The sequence below is a fragment of the Anarhichas minor genome, unplaced genomic scaffold (genome assembly GCF_050575085.1).
Source record: "Anarhichas minor isolate MPS153535 unplaced genomic scaffold, ASM5057508v1 ptg000071l, whole genome shotgun sequence".
Lineage (NCBI taxonomy): Eukaryota > Metazoa > Chordata > Actinopteri > Perciformes > Anarhichadidae > Anarhichas > Anarhichas minor.
In genome coordinates, this window is record NW_027466517.1 from 358168 (window position 1) to 381372 (window position 23205).

General features: G+C 45.2%; 1 protein-coding gene across 1 annotated transcript in view; it reads left to right on the forward strand.

Annotated features, from left to right (window-relative positions):
* tgfbr3 (transforming growth factor, beta receptor III) overlaps positions 1-23205 on the forward strand; it is a 58260-nt gene that overhangs the window by 23740 nt on the left and 11315 nt on the right. The window contains exons 4-12 of the mRNA XM_076079249.1: positions 4925-5062; positions 12834-13017; positions 15539-15701; positions 16128-16275; positions 18632-18821; positions 19068-19354; positions 20563-20718; positions 22250-22399; positions 22906-23091. Coding sequence (XP_075935364.1) covers positions 4925-5062; positions 12834-13017; positions 15539-15701; positions 16128-16275; positions 18632-18821; positions 19068-19354; positions 20563-20718; positions 22250-22399; positions 22906-23091 — 1602 coding nt within the window. The remainder of the gene's footprint in view (positions 1-4924; positions 5063-12833; positions 13018-15538; positions 15702-16127; positions 16276-18631; positions 18822-19067; positions 19355-20562; positions 20719-22249; positions 22400-22905; positions 23092-23205) is intronic.

The window sequence follows — 23205 nt, forward strand, 5'->3', positions numbered from 1 at the left end:
ACCCCCACCACCACATGTGCGCTGATGCAGAGCTTGGCACTTTAGCAGACACCTAGTTCCCCAGTTACTGCAAACCGTGGAGCAGAAAACAAGCGACTCAAAACAGCCAGGTGATGGGACAGAAAATAAACACAAGGGGCCGGTGATAGCGCCAATCTGCCATCTCTCTCCAATCAGCTTACCAAAAGGCAAACATCAAACACGGCCACTGGCTCCGAATCAGGGTGAGGCAGAGCAGATGATTGTTTTATCGGCTGGAATTCGTGAGCTGGAGGAGCTCACCGGGCACAAACAGCTGGCGAGAGCATAGTGTCAGATAAGAGTAGGGCTCGCACACAAGATGAACCACACACACACGCACACGCACACGCACACACACACACACAAAGCAGGCAACGGTTTTATTTAAACTTGCTTTTAGGGCTTACCGAATGTCATACTGTTTTTTGCTCACTAGGACAATGGTTTTTTTTCTCCTTGGAGTTCTCCAGATGTGAATACATTTTATATAAAAGGTGGAACATCTGAAGTCACGGAGGAAGCGCTCAAATCACAAATGGAACATCAGCCCAGAGCTAAATAACTGGCTGTGTGGCCTTTTGAAATTGAAGTGATATTACGAACCATTATTTGTGCCTGCACACACAGATATTACCAATGAAATCACAGCACCCACGTTCTCAGATGGAACTCAGGTTTCATACCCTGGTGAACTCACAGGGGGGAACTAGACATAAATACAACTTTGTTGCACAAAAAATTTACTTTATTTCCTGTTAAACTTTAATCAGAGCATTATCTCGGTCTATCCTGCTGACCCATCCCCCCCAACCCCCTGCCTGGATGCTGAGTTATTTTGCTCAGCATGTCCTGCCATTCTGCCATATCACTCACAGATCGCTATCCAGCAGGTCCCGTCTCACTTTGACGTCTTTTCCAGGCTGTGTTCTCGCAGCTTGTGTGCTTGAACTGCGTGCAGACTGATTGCCATCACGGCTCAGCAGAAAAGGCTCCAGGTAGCGTCCCCATCGCACTCAAATATGTGGGTGGCGCTGATAAGAGCGGTCAACGGGTTTTTGGTCCGGCTCACACTTCCCTCTGTACGCCCTCGGTGATCCAGAAAGAACTAAGATCCAGACAGACAAGACACACGCACATGCGCAGGCATCAGATAACACGCTGTGATTGGTCCCAGGCAGGCGGCCTTTCTCAGCTCCCAGCCAGCCCTCTTTGTAGTCTCCAATTTAAAAATGTGCAACCCAGTCATTGTTATTCAGACATTGCGCCGCGCGTCTGTTTCATGCCACAGAATACATTGTGCGCTCTTTGATTATTGTTTCCTGGGAGGGAGAGTGTGTGTTCCTAGATTAGTCCCACTTTTTTGGCTAATTAAAGGATGTTTTGGGGTTTTCTCTGCATCAACACAGGATCATCAGGCGCTTAATCAGCTCCGTCAATAGAGGAAGCTGCAAGGACACTGAGCCGTGCTGATACTGAGCCCCGGCTGCAGGGCGTCTGCTGGTTAATACTGTGAAAGTATCGCATTGCAACATCGATGCACAGTGTTGGTGAAGCTCACTTGAAACTTAGTGTGATTTAGTTTGGCCTGAAAGGTCCCGAAATTGCAACCACATGCTCAAGACAGCACAAACAGATCAGGCGTTATAATTACAGTGTCACAGGCATTGGCACGTTCTAAATCTACCCATGTGGCGTTGTTATACAATTAAGGCCAGCGTGGGATTCGTAGTTTTGGGTTGTGGCTCCAGTCGGCTGTTGATTTAGAGCTTAAAGTTGAAGCTGTATTGTTTCTTTTTTAACATTGCCATTGTTTACACATGCTACCACCACTAATGGTATGCTCTGTGACAGGCCCGGCTTATGCTGCTACAGCTGTCGTCCCCTGTGTGGAGTGTAGTTTCAGTAACGTGATAGGGTGGACAAGCCTCCATCCCTGGCTGCTGCCCCCCCGTAACTGTAATGGACACTGGACCCCCTAAATCCTTGTGCCAGCCTGATAATCAATCAGGCGTGGCCTCCTGAAGGTAGCCGCAAGAGGGACAACTCAGCGCCACCTGATCCTCGCCAACGCCATTAGAGGCACTCTGATGCCTGGTGTTTCTGCACCTCGTCTCTCCACACCCTGGCTGTGTGACATAGGCCGCAGCGACACTTGTCTTCTCAATGGGACGTTTGTCATCCAGTCACAAGCCTGTACGGCCCAGAGATCGGGTCTCGCTCGAACTTGGATCCGAATCAGCCGGACCACATGCCGAGGTTGCCTGGCTCGCACTGGGTTCGGATCTCAGTGAGGTGTGGACAGCATGTGGGCACAATCCTGAATATTTATCAAACATACATATCACATCATCTTCCCCCCCACACTGGAGTTCGTCTCCTGAGGAGAGCAAAGGGAAGAGGGTAGGAAAACCAGGACTGGAGCCCACCTGAGACATGCCGTCTGAGTCCTGTTGAGTTACTGCTAGTGAAAACCCAACACAGATACTTCGTTGAAGTATCAAAGGTGGACACACATATGCGGATTGCGGACACGGCTATGTTCCGGTATGATCGTGCAACCACGTCCAAGGTCTGTTGCCGGTCCTGCCAGACCTCGTGACGGCATCTCCGCGGGCAGAAGAGATGCACACCAGCTGCTGCTTCCATTGTGCAACCCAAGCTCTTGTCAGAACTGATCAAGCTTGGTATTATCACTGTTTACTCGCTAAAACCTTGAATAACGGCAGATAATGGCCGCAGTGTTCTCTTCCTCACCGTCGGTGCCTCTTGGCACTTCCTCTCCACATCACTCTGTTTATGCCTGTGTTTTCAGGTGACTCACGTCTCCTGGAAATGTTTCTGTCTGAGTTTAAAATTCCTCTTCTTTTTACAACTCTCTCCGTCGCTCGCTCCCATTCTTCTTCTGCCTCTCTCTTCCATCTCCCAAAGCCAGGGCCTCAAAGCCAAGCCAGGTATGATTATATCTTGGTTGTTGTTATTCTCAGAGGAGCGATGCACTCACTTTTTCCAGAGTCTGGACTAAGGGGGAGCAAATATGCAAAAACAATTTTTAAAAAAGAGAGAGAGAGAGCAGTGAGTCTCTGAGTATCTGATCTATTTGTTTGGATCAACATCCAGTAATTTCTTCCACTTTCCTCTCTCAGAGGGACTTTTTAATGATTTACGCAGCACTTTCATGGACCACATCACTAAACACTCGTTTGTGTCGCTCTCCTCCGGGGCGTACATCTGTGGAGGACTGGTAATTAGGCTTTGATGCTTCGTGTTCACTCTGTCTGTGCTGTCGGTGTCTCTTGTTAAATGGCTGCATGCAGCATCACAGTGACAGGTCTTTGAACGCAGAGCATCTGCCAGGAGATAAAAATCACACTACTACACTGTGTGTGTGTGTGTGTGTGTGTGTGTGTGTGTGTGTGTGTGTGTGTGTGTGTGTGTGTGTGTGTGTGTGTGTGTGTGTGTGTGTGTGTGTGTGTGTGTGTGTGTGTGTGTGTGTGTGTGTGTGTGTGTGTGTGTGTGTGTGTGTGTGTGTGTGTGTGTGTGTGTGTGTGTGTGTGTGTGTGTGTGTGTGTGTGTGTGTGTGTGTGTGTGGTATTTTTTCATATCTTGTCTACTGACAAGATCATTTCATAATTTTTCTGAACAATTATTGAGCCAGCTCCATGATCACCTTGTTGATCTAGGGGAAGACTTACTGATGTGTTGATGTTACAGAGCGGAGTCTCTGGCGTGAATAGGACAGACACAGGCATACAAAGAACATATTAATCCGACAGAAAATGGTGTACCAACGGCAACAGTCCAGATTTTCATTGGTCAACTCCTGGAATGAGAGATCACCATCATCGTCATCAAAGATCGCTGGTTCCATTATCAGCTTCAGAGGCTGGATTGATTGAGGAAAGCGCCGGGCCAGTGTTTTTCGCGAGCTGTGACTCATTGAGTTACCGTACGGGTGGTTCTATTATGTAATATGAATCCTTGTGGGTGGAATTAGTGATTTGCAGCCTTTCACCGCTGACACACAGGACGGGGCTAATGGGATTAGTCTGGGAACACAGAGGGGGGGAAGTTTAAAGACGAGTGTCGGAGCGATCACCGTAGCCTCTGGAGCATCACTCCTCATCAAAGCGGGAGAGAACAATGGAGGATGTTTTAACAACTCTGGCGTCAATGGCAATGTTACCAATTAAGCAGTGCTATTTAAAAAGCTGTGCTTGTCTGCAAGGAGGGCGATAGAAATCCAGATCCTTGCCCGGGATAAGTGTAAGTTGAGTGCACGCTCAGGCCATTAACCACCTGACTAGATTTGGTCCAAATGGTGGAAACAAGAAAACAACAGTTTATGTCCCAAAACATCAAGTTTGTTTTCCCCGTCTCGCTATCAGACTGTGAAAATCCATTTTAAATGGCAGGCTGAGTACCAAAAGGCATAGCTGCGTGCTGTGGAGATAGTAACAGGGACCCGCCACTTACTACCCCCCCCCCCCCACCTAACAAAGACTCCACTGTGTGAAAGTTCAGACCCCGCTAAGGCTTCGTATCGGAGCTAAGCAAGCGCCTTTTAGGGAGAACACAGCATGCCGTCTCTCTGAGTTTATCAGCAAAGGGAGTGCATAAACAACCACAAAGCCCGATAAAGAAGAACAATCTACATCACAGCGCAGCAATTACACCAGGATAGTGACTGTACCGCCTGGTGCTTTCGGTCGTGTTTCAGTGAACACGAGAATATCAAAGCTTTGACGGTTTGCACAGTGCAAGCCGTGTGAACTGGGATCACGTGACGCGCTGGGAATTCTCTCTCTCTGTTTAGGCCTAAATCTCTTCCACGCTCTACATTTTTATTTTTACTGGTGTGTTGTGCCTTTTATGTGACTTCAATCCCTTTCTTTTGCCTTACCAGGTTGAGCTGCACCTGAAGCCGATCCAGTCTCTGCTGCGCCACCAGAAGCCGCTGGTCTTAGTGCTGAACTCCCCCCAGCCGCTGATCTGGAAGATCAAGACGGAGCACCTGACCCTGGGCGTTAAACGTACCTTTCATGTGAGTCCCCGCATCACTCGAAGCCTTTTAAGCCCTACTTCCTAAAAGTGCGTATTCATTTCCTCACATGCTGAACCGTGCTCCCATGTCAGTAGCCCGCTTCACTGAGAGCTCCGCCCCGATAACGGTGTGCGCATGCACGGTCATTGTGGCGAGGCATTGGTCTCTGTATATATATATATACACACACACACACATAGCGTTTCATCAGCGCATCCTTATTTAGCTACAGTTAATATTAATATAGTTAATTTGTAATATAATTGTGGAACTACGAATACTCTTTGATTCATATGAAGTTATTCAGTATGTAGTTGTGGAGTTTTTAAAAACATTTATTTTGCCAAAGTCAAACCAATATCACTCCCTCACACCGTGGTGTACAATGTATTTATATAAAAAGATGTAATGTGCCCTGTCAGCTTTATTCCCACCCTATAACCGCCGGGCCGTACCCCCCCCCATCCCTTCCTCCCTCCCGTTAACAGTCTTGTTGATAGCTTGGCAGCTGTTCAAATCAGACAGGGCGTATCCGTACACCATGAAAACCCTAACAACGAGGAATGTGTGGCAGCAAACACGAAACCACTAAAGCTCTGCTGAGCAAGGAGTTGATCCCTCACCCACTGGTATTTGATGAAATCCAGGAATCATAATGCCTATTTGTTTGTAAAATAATGAATGTCAACAGTTACATTTTAGTGTCCGATCTGAGATGATCCAGATGTGTAACATCAACGAGACACATCAGCAAGACACTCATTAAAAAAAATATGCAGTTTTCATCGCCGTCATTAAAGTGAGACAATGTGGCTTTTTGCAGAACAGCAGCCTCTGTGGTTCAAAGCGGTAGTTACAGGACAACGGCGCATTGTGAGTGTAGCTTCCCCTCCGTGTTACTTTTCTGCGGTTTGTTAAAACGTAGTGCAACAAGAGCACAAGTCGAGGACAATCATAACTGACTCACTCAGGTCAGGTTTGCTAACATTAGCCGCCATAAGCTACTAATCACACCAGACCATCGAAGGATGTAGCAGCTAAGAGTATCGAGTTGGACATTTGTGTGTTTTATTGAATGAACTCAGCTTTTAATTTGTAGGAAAAGTGTTTGTTCCTTCTTTTAAAAGGTACACTGTGTCACTTTAAAGTTCTGAAAATAGCTCAACAGAGTCTGGATCGGAGCACACAGGGAGGAAGAGGGATATGTCAGTGCAGTTGGAGCCAGGTCCCCTGGAGAGCCAGCCATTTTTAGTAAAGGTACCAGGGGGCCTTGCTGGGAAACTTAATAAAAAATGTAAAAATGGACTGCTTCATCGGCCGTGTTCAAAGCCTGTGTATTACATGAGAACATCACAGCGAAATGAGACCCAGAAGCCTCAGCCTTGGCGTAACGATACTATATTGCAGTGAAAACTTTTTTTTTTTTTCTCCTTGCCTTTATATGCTCTGAAGGCTTTTCTATATTTTTTGGCTTCCCAGAAGTAATCACTTTCAATTGTATGTCAACACCACAGCATTCTCCAAGAATGCAGTATCTGGTACACAAATGAGTTCCACATGGGGCCCTGCGATGTCTTGCTTACCCCTCACGCGCAAAACGTCCCGACACGGAGAAAAACATTTACGGATCCTAAAATACTGTCTTTGTCCCAGCACCTTTTGACCAGAGTGTTAATACGCGTATTTGTGACCACTTGGAACTATTTTAGACTTATATATTAATGAATCATCACCTCTGCATTGAGGGATTTCTGTGCACTAAAAATGGTTCCATAGTTAAAGGACAGAGCTCTGAACCTTCGCTCATCTTACATCCAAATAATTACATTTAGAAAATGTATCATTTTAAACAAAACTCGTTGGATTTAAAGATCATTTCCGCAGTAGGACCGCAGCTGTCCGAGAACACCATGAAGACAGAGTGCCTCCGTTTAATGAATGCTTCCTGTAGTAATGGAAATAAATGCTCTCGTGTCGAAGGAAAGCGTAGCATTTCATGCAGATGGATGTGCATCTGGCCTGCTTGTATTTTCCTAAGCTGTGATAATGTGTGATAATGTGTGATACTGTGTGTTTCTGTAGAGAGCAGCAGGCCTGCATCACAGTAAATATCTCCCCTTGTCAGTGGTGGCAGACAGCAAACAGCTGACAGCCATCATCGAACGCCACAGAGCTGTTGCTGTGTGTCTAATGATGTCGGACATCAGTGCTTTTGCAGTTTTTACATCTTCTTAATCTCTGCTGAGCAAGAGGCTGCCATGGATGTACTTTTTAAATGATGCATCTCTGTAGAAGGGCAATGTGTATTTTCAGAATAATTTACAGCAGCAACACATCTGACTGGAGACCAAACTGAGGTATTGGCCTTCTCTGTTGGCCCTTCAGTGGGACACTTGTCTGACGTTCATGATGATTTTAAAGTGGGGCGCGGACAGATAAAGGGGATCTTAACAGTGAAGCAGGAGGCCTCTGCAGTCTGACACAAAGCCAGATGAATTAGCTGTTATGTCATTTGCGTTTGAGTGACCGCACCGAGCCCTCTGGCGGTGCTCGCTGTCGGTATCTCATCGACCAGCCTGACTGCACATGGCCGTGACCCGGAGGAGTCCCGGGTTCTCAGGAGAACAATCGCCGAGCCCAAAAGTGGCGTCATCGCATCATATTTTGCGGGAGGCTCTGTAAGTTGTCGTGGCGCTTGGTCGTGCACCTCCGATTTTCTGTAGCTCGGCACGCGCTGTGTGTGTGCGCGGGCTTTTCATTGACCACTGACACATATACTGATAAAAGCAAATTACCTAAAATCTAAAATAATATAATGAATTAATTTATGCTAAGAAAGACACACTATGTATTTTTAATGCTCTAAAAACTATAGATTTTAGAAACCTACAGTTGAGTAAATATTCTGCAGCTTGATAAAGTTGATTACAGGATATTCAACCTATCATCCTTTGTTTAATTATAATGCATTTGTTGTTTCATATATTTGACTCCTTTCTTTACGGGAATTGTATAAAGGCGACAAAGTATGTCCATGAATATTTTTTACATTAAATATATATAATAATATATATAACAATATATTAAATACGAGTTAAATATTTAGTTGGTACACCCCCTGGTGTTTCGGAGAAATGCTGCAACAAACGTTACGTTGCTCGTAGCGAGTATAAACAAGACTTGATCCCCTCTTATTTACTGTTGCTACGCCTGTCAAGCTGCCTCTTTCATATGCAGTTTCCACAAATTCACAGTAAATTTTGAAACAAGGGTTCCTTGGTTTCAAAAAGATTTAGACAAAAGCCGGCGACTGTTGAAATGGCAATTTAGCTAATTAGTTAGCTTATTGAGCTAGCATTAGCTCCATGGATACAAACACCATATCTGGATGACGCAATATTTTTTTGTTTATAAAATGAGAACCATGTGAAAGAGGTTTTAAATATGTACTTGATGGCCACATACATGATGTCCCAGACAACAGTCAGCATTCTTCCCAGAGTGATGATCAATGCAGTGAATGGTGTTATCGGTAAACACATGGTGCGATCTATTCCTGACACTTATGTTCTTGTAACCACCCTCCACATTATTTAAATGGTGAGTCTCTATGCCCTCTGCACACCGCTCCAACATGTGGTGAAATCTAAAGCACCTGGTTACGGTTGCTCCTTTTGGAGGAAGGTTTCAGCAAAAAAAGTCAGGTGATTAAATGAAAAACTATGTATGCACCACGACCACACATGCAAAAAAATCTCACTGTATTAGTGGCCTTGCCAGTTGCCACTTATTTCCCTTAACCTTCTCAGGTGGAGAAGTCGCTGTGGTGAGAGAGGAGCTGGTTTTGAGCTTAACACTTAAGAACAGAAACCCACAGCCAGACCTCCCTCGCTCTGCCTTTCCATCGGAGAGGCTGTTTCCCGGGGCTAATTGGACTCTGATTCGGGCCTGCCATCCTAGTTTCCTGGTCCCAGGGCTCTGGGCTCCCTGGACACAGATGGGCTGCCTGGAAAAGCTTCAGAGACGCTGAGCGCACTGTTGCTGTTGGCCACCGGACCCCTCCGCCTTTTAAAATGACAGAATCCAGACTTTTGTCGTAAAACATGTTCCGCGCAGTACTCCGCGTCAATCAACAGCAGGCAGGAATCATCGTGGGTCAGAAGTCACATGGAATATGAACATTGACATCATGCCAAATTTGATATTTACCAAGGGACACTCGGGCTCCAAGTGACACACATGTGCAGAGTGAGCTGTGTTGACTTTGTGGCCAAGTGCATATATTTATTTTTTGATGGTTAGGGAAGGAGGGCTGTGTAGCATCAGTGCTTGAAAGACTTGATCTGGATCAAATGTTTTGTGACTCTGGATGGAACAAGACTGTAAAGCTTTGCTGTTGGCTCGCGTTGCCTATTGTTTGTTTGCCAAGCTTTGCTTTTTTACGCTCCCGTGTTTCTCTCGTTGGTTCAGTGCTCGTAGTACGAGCTCGTTCGCCCTCTCACAAGAGCTCTCTCCGTTAATGGAAACCTCGGGTAGCCGCTATTGGTTTTTATTTGGAGACAGGAATGGGTAGAAGATCGCTCCCGAGTGGTGCTGAGACATATGCTGTTGTTTTCCCCACTAAAGAGCCCGCCAGTTCACACGAACACGCGCACGTTTTGCAGCGCGATCAGCATCTCATCAAGAAGAGATGAGATCCAATCAGCCACGAAAGCATTTATCACATTAATACCACCGGAGAGTTTATGCACGCTCGTATCATCTGTCAACCCCCTTTCTGCACTTTCCATCTCCCTTCCTCTGTTTGCAACACCTCCTAATTTCTAAACAGCCTTTTGCGATTTCCCAGGCTCAGGGTGTTGCTCAGTGGAGGATTACAGCTGCATGATAATTGATCTCAAACATTTGGCATGGCTTCTCCTTTTTGACTGCTCATATGGCCATAATATGTTGACACTTATAGGCAGAAAGGGCGGCAAATATACTGTTTAATGTTATCTTAGAATGTAAAAGACATTGGAATAGTGCTTTAAACAGATATAATACTGAACTAATAGTGGTTGAAGTAAAATTCCTGCCTTTTGAATACATTTACAAACATAAGTTACATGAGTTTCTGTCATTACGAACATGAAAGCAAGAGTCTCAGTCCACCGTGGTATGTAACCAACTTCTCCTCTACATTCTTTGTTTGCGCTCAGCTGTCTGCCAAGTTTCAGGAATTCCTCTTAAGTCGAGGTTACATCCAGTTTTCATGTATTTCCTAACTTCAGAACACATTACAAGGTCTTCACAAGATGAGCGTTGTGCTTTAGTTGGCCGTGGGCTGCCGCTTGCAGCTCAGAAGAACTCGGCTCTTGGACCTTTTTGGCTTAACGTGTGTACGTCAGTATGCGGTAGTATATTTATATTTACAGTATATATTCCACTTAAGCCCATGAAAGAAATTGTTCTATCCTTTCCAGCACTTTAAGGGCTCTATTTTCCTGAAGTTGAGCGCAAACACAAGTGGGCGTGACCAGCACATTGTTTTGCAATTTTGGTTCCCACGGGCGTTGGCGCAAATTAGGAGCAGCCAGCTGGAAGCAGGATGAATACATTATTAGAAGAAGGAATATAGAGTGAGTGGTCTGAGTCGGGGCAAGTTTCAGTAAAGACCAATCACCACATACTGTATATAACAAATGGACGTAGTTCCAGTGACGCTGGTTTGTGCGCTGCCGTTCTGAGGCCTCAAGTTCGACATTTTCTTTTGCAACTAGAAGGGACACGAGATCTGAGAGGAGCTAAGTACAACTGTACGCTAATTAAGGTTACAGTTAACTTTCATCAACTGAAAACACTGTGAAAGTCTTAAACATCGGACAACGCCGTTGTAGCGACCTGTCAATCACAAGGTAGCCCCGCCCTAAATGCACAATGTCAGTTAATATTAAATCCCGGTGCGTCGTCAGAAGATGTAAATGATTAATGAAGTTGTCCAGGTGTGTGTGGGGTGTGAGTGTTAAAACATGTAGAGTGTTTCCTCCCCTGCAATCTACACTTTCTGTTTATTTATTTTGGAGAAGACTGTGCGTTCCTCTGCCAACTAAAATCGCCCCGTGTCTGCGATAAGGTCGACACGGTTTGAAGAGGTTTCAACGCAAACGCAGTTTAGTGCCAAATTGAGCACCAAAATTCCACCACGCCAACTAATCAGCATAACACAGCCTGGTCTGCGCCTCACCTCCCACCTCGGCGCAAACACGATGCTTGTGTTGCCAGGAAACTACCAAACAGGGGCAGACATAAAACAAAATAATAGAGTTGCACCAGAGGAAAAAGTTAAAGTATTTTGGGTCTGTCAACTGAGCATGCAATAGAGAGAGAGGGGGAGAGAGAGAGAGAGTTTGTTAAAGCCCACAGTGGGTCCCTCACTTCCCTGGTTCAAATTCCTGAGGTTTTCAGTGCTCTGGGAGGCCTGGAGCTAATTTGGCTTTCAGGCTTTCCCCTCTAATTCTTTGCGACTAATTACAGTCGTATTCCTGCAATTAAACTGATAAACTCTGCTGCGCTTGGCAAGGTTAGCGAAGTAACCCCGGCCCCTCCTCCTCAGGGCACCACCTCTTTCGCCATCTTTCTCTCCGTTGCTTCTCGCCGTAGTAAACGCACTAAAAATAAAAACCAACCTGAGTTCTTCGACAGAGCCCGTCTCCTCGGCCCCGGTATTTACTGCCTCTGGTGACGACGGCAATAACACCGAGAGGAGTGTTCCAGAGGTCAGGCAGATGTTGTGCATGAGGGAGATTCGAATGGTTATGCCTGAAAAGCCTCAAAACCCCAAAGGGATATTATTCTATTATTGCTCGAGGCGATTGCGATTTAGGGACAACTTCATAACATCATCGCAAAGAAGTGGTCTTACGTATTCCTCTTGGATCCAGGAGGATTTGGTGTTTTAATTGGGCCTGCCAGCACCGGCTCAGCTCATGCATACAGATAGGATACCTAGGGAGGAAGAAAAACAAGCATAGAAATGAGGTAGACCGTGTAGACCGTTTGCTCGAACTCCTTTTGGTTGTTCGGTAGAGTCTTTCGGCACACGTGAACGTTTATCACTCTGAAATTAAGCGTATTGGCTGAGTTCCGATGAGTGCCAAAGGGGTGGTCCCTCCTCAATACGGCTGAAACAAACGTTCTGTGCCCTCCGTAGTTTTAAGACTTCCCCCTCACTATTTGACCGGTTATGGCCGACCCGTCCCGTCCTGTCTGTAGTCAGTACGTCCGTCCGCGTCGAATATTTGTGTCTTCTACCCCTGTGGCCATTTTGACGCAGACCTACACCGCGGTACAAACACGGGAAACCAGACACCTTATTGTGTGGCGGAACATGTGTAAAAATACACGGGGCATATTTGTAGAAGCTTTTGAAATAACGGTTTGGGATGTGAGTGTGAAGGATGGCTTCCACCAATGTTTAGAGAGCAGGTTTAAATTTGGAAAAAGCTTTTTTCTTTTTTTTTCAGTCCGCCTGCAGGTTCTTCTTCTTCAGTTGACTTCTATGTGCTTATCCTTCTCAACAGAGAGGTCACCGTCGACTGTAATCTTGAAATGTTAAACTGTTAAGTGAAATACGGAATATTTTAGGAAATGAATCAACGGAAATAGATGCTAGACGTCACTTAAGCGCGAATAGAAAACATGCAGTTATCATTTACTATCCCATTGCACAGAGCTGAGATAACACAGGAGCTCCTTTGTCCTCTAACACTTGCGCTTCCCCTTCCTCAAGGTATCTGAGGGCTCAGAGGTCCACTTCCAGCCGGGAAACTTCTCCCTCTCCTGCCAGATCCAGAAGGAGGCCCTTCCCCATGGCAACGAGCACCTCCTCAACTGGGCCCAGAAGAAGTACAGGGCGGTCACCTCTTTCTCTGAGCTCAGGATGACTCAAGACATCTACATCAAAGTCGGAGAAGGTGTGTGTGCTAGATTCCCAAAATTCCCAACATAGCTCTTTGGGCCCCCGAGGCGCGCCTCCCCCATTCCCCTTCGGCTCCCATAACTTTACTTAGCTTTTGTGTTTGAACCCCGGCTGAAGGTTTACGTGCACTACTCTGGGAAAATAATTTCCTTCGCTCAACGGGCATTCGCCCTTTTACTGTTTAACAGGATACCCGTGGTAACAGTGAGCTGCTCACAGCCTCAATAGCTGGTGGAGCCTGACAATATCAAGAAAGTGCATGGACTATGAGTTTGAGTATTTCTGCTGAACTATATAAAATGTTCAGCATTGCATGCATTTTTAGATACTCCGTATACTGTTTTTATTAGAGGTCAAAACAATTAGTTGATTGATTTAATTCATCTGTAACTATTTTGATTTTTTTTTTTGTTTAATGTATCATTATCATTGGACACCTGTCCAGTACAGCCACAGACCTGCTGTCCACTGATACTTGATTCTTTATAGCTACACCACAGGTTTCTGTAATTCATAGTTATTCCTGAAGATGTAAAGCACTGCCTAACTTAAAGGTGCACTGTGGAATTTTCTTGTCAACAAACAAAAGTTATGCTTACGTTTTAATTCCCACAACACATTGTTTGTATCCTTGATGTCTAACAAACATATTGAACACATTTACTTCCTTGTGAGACACAGACTTTTTTAAATATTTATATCCGTGTTTGCTAACTGGCTGTCTTCTACTTGACTTGCTCGCCACTCATCAATAAATATTGTTCCATAACACACCTAGTGGTCAAAAACTCCAAAGGGCATCTTTAACAGAACAGATGACATTATGTTTTCGGGTTGTCTATTCTCGTGAAGGCAATAGCTCAGGAACGTCGAAAAGGTATTTCCTCCAGAACGTCCACTTGGGCTAATGGTTGAACTGAGTAGAGTTTGCTGGTCAAAGGTCACAAACTATGTTTCTGCCCATAACTCAAGAATTGATATGCCAATTAAGACAAATTCCCACAAATGTCTAATAGGATAAAATGATCAAGTGATGACAATGATGCATAGACATAGATGTAAACTGCTACATGACTGATTAGCGGAGGCATACAACCACGAGGTTGGAATTCTAGTTATGTACGTATGTGAGATAATGTGAAAGTGTGAGACAAATAAAGATGCTGCAGTTACAGAAGCTAAATAGGAAGCCAGGATAGTGATTTGAAGTAAAACTGTAAAATAGTCGGGTTGCTATTTAGGACTTTGAAGTGTTAATTGGGTCTCAGACACACCGGCTGATTGGAAATGTCTGTGATTTGTCTCTTTTTCTAAGTGGTGGTGTAGTATCACATAGTTTTCACTTAATATAATATGGCTACATAAATACAAACCCAAAAATGTACAAAACCTGCTGGAGGGCATACATAGGTTGACCAAATGTCAGGTGGAAAAAAACAACCCAGCAGAGGTGAGCAGGTAATAGATCATCAGAGGCTTATGATTGATCTCCTCACGTGGACTTTTCTCTCCACTGGCAGGCCCAAACAGTGAACAGCACGTCCAACTTCACATTGCATCAGCTCAGGACATCTTGACTTTTAATGAGAATCCTTCACCGCATGGAAATAAAACAAGGCTCATGTCTGGAGAGAAGTAACAGCTCCACCGCTGCCACTGATAAGTTCTCCCTCTGTGTTGTTAGTTGCGGAGCACAGAGCGGTTGCTCAGCCTGCAAGCGTTTGACTTGTGTCATTAGAGGGGCTGCGGTTTGGCAAAAGCCCAGAGTGCCACAGTGTTTACTTCAAGCTAAGAGCCGTAGTTTTCCACTCCTCCGCGTCGTCAGTGGTGTCTCGTGAAGATGGACAGATCCTTCACTCTGCTTCCTAACCAGCGCTCAAGGTCTCACCTTTAGCTCTTTCAAGAGCTAAAGGGTTCCGGAAAGGAAGGTGCCAACTTTCAGTTTACACTTTGTCCGAGGCTCTGTTTGCCAAATAAGGAAGCAGCTGTCTTGTGTTTTTCTCCGAGTGCTGAGAAGGGGTGTAACTTTTTAAAACTGTCAGCAGTTAACGAATTTTCAAACAGTCGAGAAAGTGGAGGAAAAAAAACCACTATACTGATATAAAAATGTGTTTATGAATATTATTGTCCTGTTATTGTGGAGGAGTTCTGTTAAAAACATTGCTTACTTTTCCCACGTAAAAGCCAGAAACTACGTTTCTCTGTTGATAAGTAGACGGCACAGGGCGGGGCCCACTTGGTGCTGAGACAATGAGAATACCAGCTGCAGGGCTGTGTGGTGAAGGGAGCAGGGAGTTAGTCAGCTGCAACGAATGGGTCAAAGAAAGCAAACATCCACCCTACCGAAGTCTCCATGAGCAGAGCGAGGGGGGGGGGATGTTCCTTAGCCGACCTCGTGCTCTGACCTCCCGGTCGCGATGGGGGTTAACAAAAAGGCTGTATTTCTCCTCATGGGAGATCAAAATAGCCTCGCGGAACCCCCCCACCAGTAACACAAACAATCTCTCCCCTTTCAGATCCGCTGTTTTCTGACACCTGCAAGATTGATACCAAGTTCCTGTCTCTGAACTACCTGGGCGGCTATGTGGAGCCACAGGCATCAAAGGGCTGCGTCCTATCTGGCCCCGACAAAGACCAAGAGGTCCACATCGTTGAGCTCCAAGCCCCCAACTCCAGCAGGTGAGCGGCCAAAGCCAAGAAAACATGTTGTCAGAGTTTATTTTCGAGGTCAAGATGCTCTCACTAAGCTCTGAGGAGTTTGTTTTGGATGGGAACTCAAATTAAGGTGGGGGGGGATGGGGGGGGGGGGTGGGGGGGGGGTTACTCTTCACTTAACAGTGTTCTTTTTGAGAAGGATATTTCAAAACCAGATAATCTCCTCACTCCCCCAGTGGAGTGATTATTTAGATCTGGGAATGTGTATGTAACTGCGCTGTATCTCACTCCAGCGCTATCTGGTCTGTCGTGCATATGTCTGCATCTTTTTTTTCTGGGAATGCGTCCAGCTTTTTTAAATTAGTTGGCCAGACGCTGGAGGCGCGATAACACCACGTAGACCTCACCGTCCAAAATTCTTTTTTCCCCTCCTCTTCTCCTTTCCTGCAGTGCTTTCCAGGTGGACGTCATAGTTGATCTACGACCTCTGGAGGACGATGCCCCGCTGCATCGTGACGTCGTCTTGCTGCTCAAGTGCGCCAAGTCCGTCAACTGGGTCATCAAGGCCCACAGTGTCATCGGAAAGCTGGTTGTGGAGGTAAGCGAGCAGCGTGACGACACACAATAGCTCCTCATTCAGGAACATCTTCCCCACTGAGATTCGATGCACTCTTATCGCACATCACAGTGGCTCACATGTCATGTCGCAGACAGAAATGTCATCGCTTCGCACCGATGACTGAAGAATTTTGTCACACCAGATTATTTTCGTGCGTTGAATCGGCGGCGCCTGGTCCCCGCTGCAGGAGAGGGCGGGGATAACGGGTTGCAGGGGAACTGTGAAATTTCACGGTGGCAGCTCCAGGCATTGTCATCACGTTCAGAGCGAGCGGCGGGGGTGTCACACATGTTTTTTTAGAGCGTAGACTACTGCTGTACTTCAGCTGCTCACCCCGTCAGTCACAACGTGCACTACGAGCTCGCTTTAGGCACCTTCTGAAGCTGCTAAGAGCTCCTCGCCACACACAAAAGACAAACACTGGCTGATTACTGCGATATGTCAGAATGTCCTTTACTGAGAAATATGGTTTTATACTTATCAAAGCTGAGTAGGAGTCCGCAGTTTTGGTATTAAATCTTCATTAGTGCTACCCAAGTCTCCCAGGACCCTTAAGAACTATAAGAATATGACACCTACGTACACTTTGGAAGAGTAGTTCAACTGTAGATTATGTCGACAGGGAGTTGGCAGTTGTCCAAACACTGTAAATTGCTCCAGGGAATTTTAAACCTTGGCTTTCTACAGCTCATTAAAACTAAAGGAGACCCACTAATGTTGTGCATTAATCAGAATACTTCATTTGTCTAGTGACTTTTGGTATTTCATGGTTTGGATGATGGACTCTCGTTGCCCGTCAGCTTGCTGTTGCTAGGCCTGTACTGATTTCAGTGGAGGTGTGCATGGGGGTCTGTGTTTCCTCACTGTGTAACGCTTATACTCCTACAGGGCTGCCTCAGCCATGACACTGCACTTTTGCCAGGCGCGGCGTGTTTGCACAGCTGCCGGGTCACCACTGTACAGTGAGTCAGTCAGGTGGGGTGAGCGTGATGCCAGGTCAAAGCCTGTCGTGCGGCACAAGTTGATTGTAATGCCTCTGGTGGATGGAGGTTCCCAACAGATCTGTGTGTTGTTAAACCCACTTAACACTTTGCCCCTGTGCAACAATAAAGCAGTTTGGATCATGAATGTAGATCAGTTTTTGGCATGGCTTAATGGATGGCATTGTCTGTCCACCACTTTGGGGCTGCGATGTCTCCACTATCAGATGGATTTATAACTTTGTTCAGACATTCATGGTCCACAGAGGATGAACCCCTCTGACTTTGGTGAGCTGCTGGTTTCCAGCACCAATATGAGGGAGACATTTTTGTTACTAGTGGATGGATTACCATGAATTTTGATATTAACTTTAGTGATCCATGCACTTTTCTCCTAACACCGTCATCTGAAACTTGCAACACTAATGACATTCCCATCAGCCTCAGAAGTACTTTGTGTGTGGTGCTAATGTTAGAATGCTTCCACGCTAAACTAAGATTGTGTCCATGGTGATTAATCAATTATGAAAAAACCTTTTCAGTTTGATATCAGTGGCATCAGCGGTTATGCACTACATAGACCATAATGCTCATTTAACAAAGGAAGACCGTGTTCATTGTGAAAAAGATGGAGACACAGACTGAAAGTGAATCGCCTAAAACAATGCTAATTTTACTCTGTAGTGTCTATCTACTACATTTCTTTTAGCTCAGAGGTTTCTAAACGTTTAATACATGTTACCAACATACATGGTGAATGTGTGTTCGGACGGTTTGTTTGTTGCTGCCGCACATTATCATCCATTTAAAACCACAGACGGATGGTCAGTCTGAACACAAAGCCCCGTTTTTGTTCCCAAACAGCTGACATTTAAGACTTTTATTTGACAGCAGAGTCACACGGGACGCTGTGCTTGTGCAACCAGTGTTTGGGAGAGTGACAACAGTTTATGTGATATGACAGCCTCGTAAAAAAGGAGGCCTTGCTTCTGTCGGAGAGCTGCCTCTCCTCAGCGTCGCTCAAGAGACCTGAATGTGTGGGAAATGGGTGTGAGAATGAATCAATATTCAGTATGTTATGTAGCAGGGCAAGACACGACTTTTAGGAGCCAACTAACACGTTGGTTTCTCAGCATTGATCGAGAGCCGACACGCCCATTACCTCACATCCGTGCACATGATTCACACTTGACGCAGAATGAGAGCAGGACTGTACTTGAAGTTGAATACCTGTGGAGCAGTAAATCATGTCTTTTGTTCCTGAAAATCTTAAAGGAGCTTACGTTAAATCCATGGTCTTTTAGAAATGACAATTTGTTCTTCGATAAGACAAGATAACGCTTTCTTCTCCACAGGCCTCTGATACCGTGAGTGCCAGTGTTAATACGGAGAGGCTGATGCAAGTGTTAAAATACACCAAGCAGCACTTGCCGTCTGGGCCACAAGCCCTGATCAATTGGGCAAGGGAGCACGGCTACGGTCCAGTCACCTCTTACACCAGCACTCCTGTGGCTAACTACTTCAACATCCGACTCAGAGAGACAGGTAAGCTGAAGAAACTTCCTCCGAATTGAATTAATCTGAAGCAGAAATAGAAATAGTGTGTTCAGGTAAATTATAGCCAGACATTTAGCAGCTGCTGCAATTGTTTCATGACCAGCATTGCACATTTTACAGTCCTTATAGAGGAACTGGCGTGAAATCGTGAGACGGTTTTATAGTCGTGGTCCCGTGTAATTTCCCCGCCTGTGAAATCAGCCTCATGAGGTTCTAACAATGTGTGACTTCCAGATGTGGTGGATCCTCTGGAGAGCATGTTGCCTCCAGAGCTCTCCATCCCGCACGACTCCAGTCCCCACCCAAGAGCTGGAGCTGCAGCCCGGCGCCCCGGTCTGCCCTTTCCCTTCCCCTTGCCTGCGTCCGATGGCCGGCCCTTCTTTCCTCTGCCCTCCTCCCTCGACGACTGGTCCTTGGAGAACGCGGACCCCGAGGAGCTTCAGGGCGCTCTGAGCGTCGGCCTCAGCGTACAGTGTGAGGACACGAGGATGGTGGTCAGCATCGCTAAAGAAAGCCTGCAAGTGAGTGGGCAGCATGATTTTATCCATCATGCATCCTGCCTAGAAACATATTATAGGGCATTAAGTCTAGTTTTAATTTGATTGTGTCATAATGCAACAAGTATAACACATGTCCAAATATGCACGACCAAAAAACAGAAACTTTTATTATTTACTATCAAAAGTATTAATTTATTCATTTTATTAAGAAGATTAGGGCATATGTAGCTCTAACCAGGAAGTTATGTTTTTCTTATTCGAAATAATAATAATCGTATTAAATAAATACTTTTTCTGTCAATCAGCTAATTAATTAAGCAAAAATGTGTTACAGCACAGAAGCAAACAGTCCCCTCTAATGTAAAATAGACAGACAGATTATTATTTTTATAATACTCGATGCTCGATAACAAAGAACAAAACAAAGGAAATGTTCTGTTTCCCAACCAAACTTAATCCAGTGTCATCGATTCAAATCGCGTATCTGAAAATTGTTCCAGGGTCTGATCAGTCACATTTGCCTCTGTTTTTTTTCTCTTTTTTTTTAACATCTCTGCTCTTGCGACACAGACTTGATGTGACAAACTGTGACAAGATAAAACAGAAAACAACAAACATGAAGGACAGCCAAAGAGAATGCCAGTGTCAGGACCAATTAGGGGGCTGAATGAATGTCTTCTGCACTGTGATTAGAAAATGCCAACATCAACCTCCATGTTGCTCGGCTTTTGATAAAGTGCCTAAAGCTTCCACTTTATTACACAACAATGCTCAGTGTGGTAACAAATCTAAAGGTCACTTGTAGATTGATATGAGGGAATTCAGCTGCAGAGATCAGTATTAGCAGCTGATAAACTGATTTAAAGTAAGTTTCAAGTCTACAAAAGTAAAATATAAAGAAATACTGGTAAGTACAATGAGAAATGTTGTCATTATTCCATTCGTTTTTACTAAACGGCAGCTGACATTTGAAGCAAGCACGACGTTTCCCAACATTTGGTGTCTGAGCGCGGGGCTGGCGCAGTCAGCCCACATCACAGAATGGAAACTGGCATAGACTGTAATTAGGAGAAGCTGGGGCTGGAGCTAGACCACCTTGTGGGATTTGTTTATTCCTGGGAACTCAAAGTCTCACACAACCGCTTTCCTTTATTCTGAAAATGAGTTAATAAAGGAAAAGTTTATTTTTGATGGTTATCCAATGTTGCCATTTTTTGCCGTTTCCTCAGGTGAATGGGTTTAGTCATGCCAACCTCACTCTTCAAGACCCAGCTTGCAAAGCAACCGTCAATGCCACCCACTACACTCTGGAGACTCCTCTGACTGGCTGTCTGACCACCGTGTTTCCCTTGCAGGGGAGCCCAATGGCCCTCCACATCAACTCCGTGAGTACAATACCCATTATTACATTTAAGTCTAGAACAAGTCATGCAAATACAGCTGGTTTACCTGAAGCATTTAAAGTTGCCCTCTAGTTTATAATATAAATACAAAAAAAGAGTTTCCAACTGAAACTAAGAATCATTGTGTTTTCGTTAGCTTAGAATGAGCCCTTCATAACTCCATAGGGAGCGGATCCTCTTCACAAAGTCCGCCATGTTGCACTGCCATATTTCTACGGTAGCCCAGAACGGACAAACCAATGTTTTTATGTTAGCTGAAGGCCACCGTAATTCCCCGACACACTTGAAAAGGGGGGGTGAGCGGAAGGGTATTCAGTTGGTTACAATCTGCAACCTCACCACTAGATGCCACAGAATCCTATACTCTGTCCCTTTAAAGTTTAACTGAAATGAAGACGTGAGTGTTTTTTTAAATTTTTTTTATGAGAAACCCTTTTCTGCGTGGAAGCTTATTGGCACAGCTGGCCAGCTTCCGTTTTCTGAGTGGAATACAAACATCTTGAATCGCTGATGGTTGTTGAGAAGTCCTCCAGTCAGCAGAGCATCACGGAAGTTGACACCATGTTTCCTCGCATCGCCAGCTATCAGATCTCAAGAGCTGATAGGAAACGCCCACTCAGAGGCTTGAAGCTTAAACACTTTTTCCACAAACCGTTTTTTATTTTTTATTTTTCTGGATGACTAGAAAATGGAAAAGTATGACGAGTTTAAAGTACATTTCCATGTAGTGGTGAACAGTGTGGGATTCAGCATTCACATCTAACCTCCCAAGTTGTCTTCATCATTGTGGAATGCATTCATTCAGCGAGTTTGTTCTAACAAGCAAGGATGAATCGCTTCCTCCCCAACCTTTTGAGATCTTTTGTGGGGGAAATTTGGAACAACACATTTGCTGTCCAATGCAGATTGAAAACCTGGGCACACGTCCAAGGTTGTCTTTTGTGTTAGCACTTGGATGCAGGGATAACCTCTGACCTCTAGTCAAAAGAGATACAAATATCATTGTCTGGGGTCCCTACACATCAAAGATAATGTGTTGTGGCTGTTGTTTCTGCTGTCCTGTGACACGTTGATTTAATTCAGCAGTGGCACCAACGGCAGATCAACTAACTAATTTGTTGCAGACTGAAGAAAAACATGGTCAGCGTCACTGAGATTGTCCCCTCACCTCATTAAATCTGAATTTTCTTAAAGCCATGTCAGACCCCTGACATTCTTCCGTAAGCATGTTTTATGTTTTTGTCCAGGATGAGTCCCACTGCTGCAGCCACGGGACATTCCCACATTTTTAATCCAACTCATCGGTTGCAGAATGTCTTTTTGGCAACTCCTCTCAAAGATTCGAATCACTGTGTCTTTGCCTTACGGAACACTACTCACAACTGGATCTGCTTTTAAAAAAGGAAAAATGGGGGAAAAAAATCTGAAAAGGATTCTCGTGAAGCTTTTCCTTTCACTTACTAACTGACGCTGCTCAGGTTTTGTGAGTAACGTGCATCTCTGTGGATTGCAGGTTTTGATAAGTCATGCTGAGCCCAAGGATGGGAGTGGCAGGCTGCTGGATTTTGAGGATCTGGAATCTGGAGACGTGCTGTTCCCAAGAGACCCGGTGGACTTAGAGAGGACGTTTACGGAGCCGGCAGAGCATCAGTCCTTCGTAGCGGTGAGAATCACTGTGGCTCTGTCTCTGTGAGAGCTGCGGCTCATTGCAGGGTGAAAGTTGACAAGTCATCTACATCTCTATGTAAATCATTCAGAGTTAGAGGAAACTCCATTTCCCACTGTCCCCTGGTGCACGTAAAGACTCGTCTTGCAATCTATCCGTCTTTCCATGATGTCTGTTTTATGGACTTGACCTGAGAGTTTCCATTTTGAAGTTTCTTATTTATTTATTGGTTTATTTGATAAGGGACAGTGCACATTAATAAAAACATTTCTGTAAATGCGCCAGAGTTAGTCATCTTATTCCCTCTACGAACGTATTTTCCCTTTTGTCTCATCCATTCCTCGCCTCCCACTTGTTGATACAGTTTGTGTTCCTTCCCCATTTTCCGATCCGTCTTAATGTGGTCATACACTGCCCCACACAGGGTGACGGTGCTTATCAGTGGCATCAGATGTCAGATCCCTGCTGATAATTGTGTTGGCGTCGTCTCATTCTCCTCCTAGTTCAACTGCACGTACCGAAGGAACCGGGAAAACCCAGCAACGGTTCCCAGGATTGTACCAGGACCAGGGAGGCAACCGGCGAGCAACATGACGTTTAACATGGAGTTGTACAACAAGCTGCCATTCAACAAGCCCTCGCGCCAGGCCTTCTACACTGTCTCGCAAAAGCAGCAAGTCTTTGTGGAGGTATGCCTTGCATTTCTAATAAATCGTCGTTTTATGTCAGGGTACGTGTTGCAGATTAATGCGGTGTGAGAAAACTGTGCTCTCTGTCTGGGACTTTAACTGCTTTGATCTCTT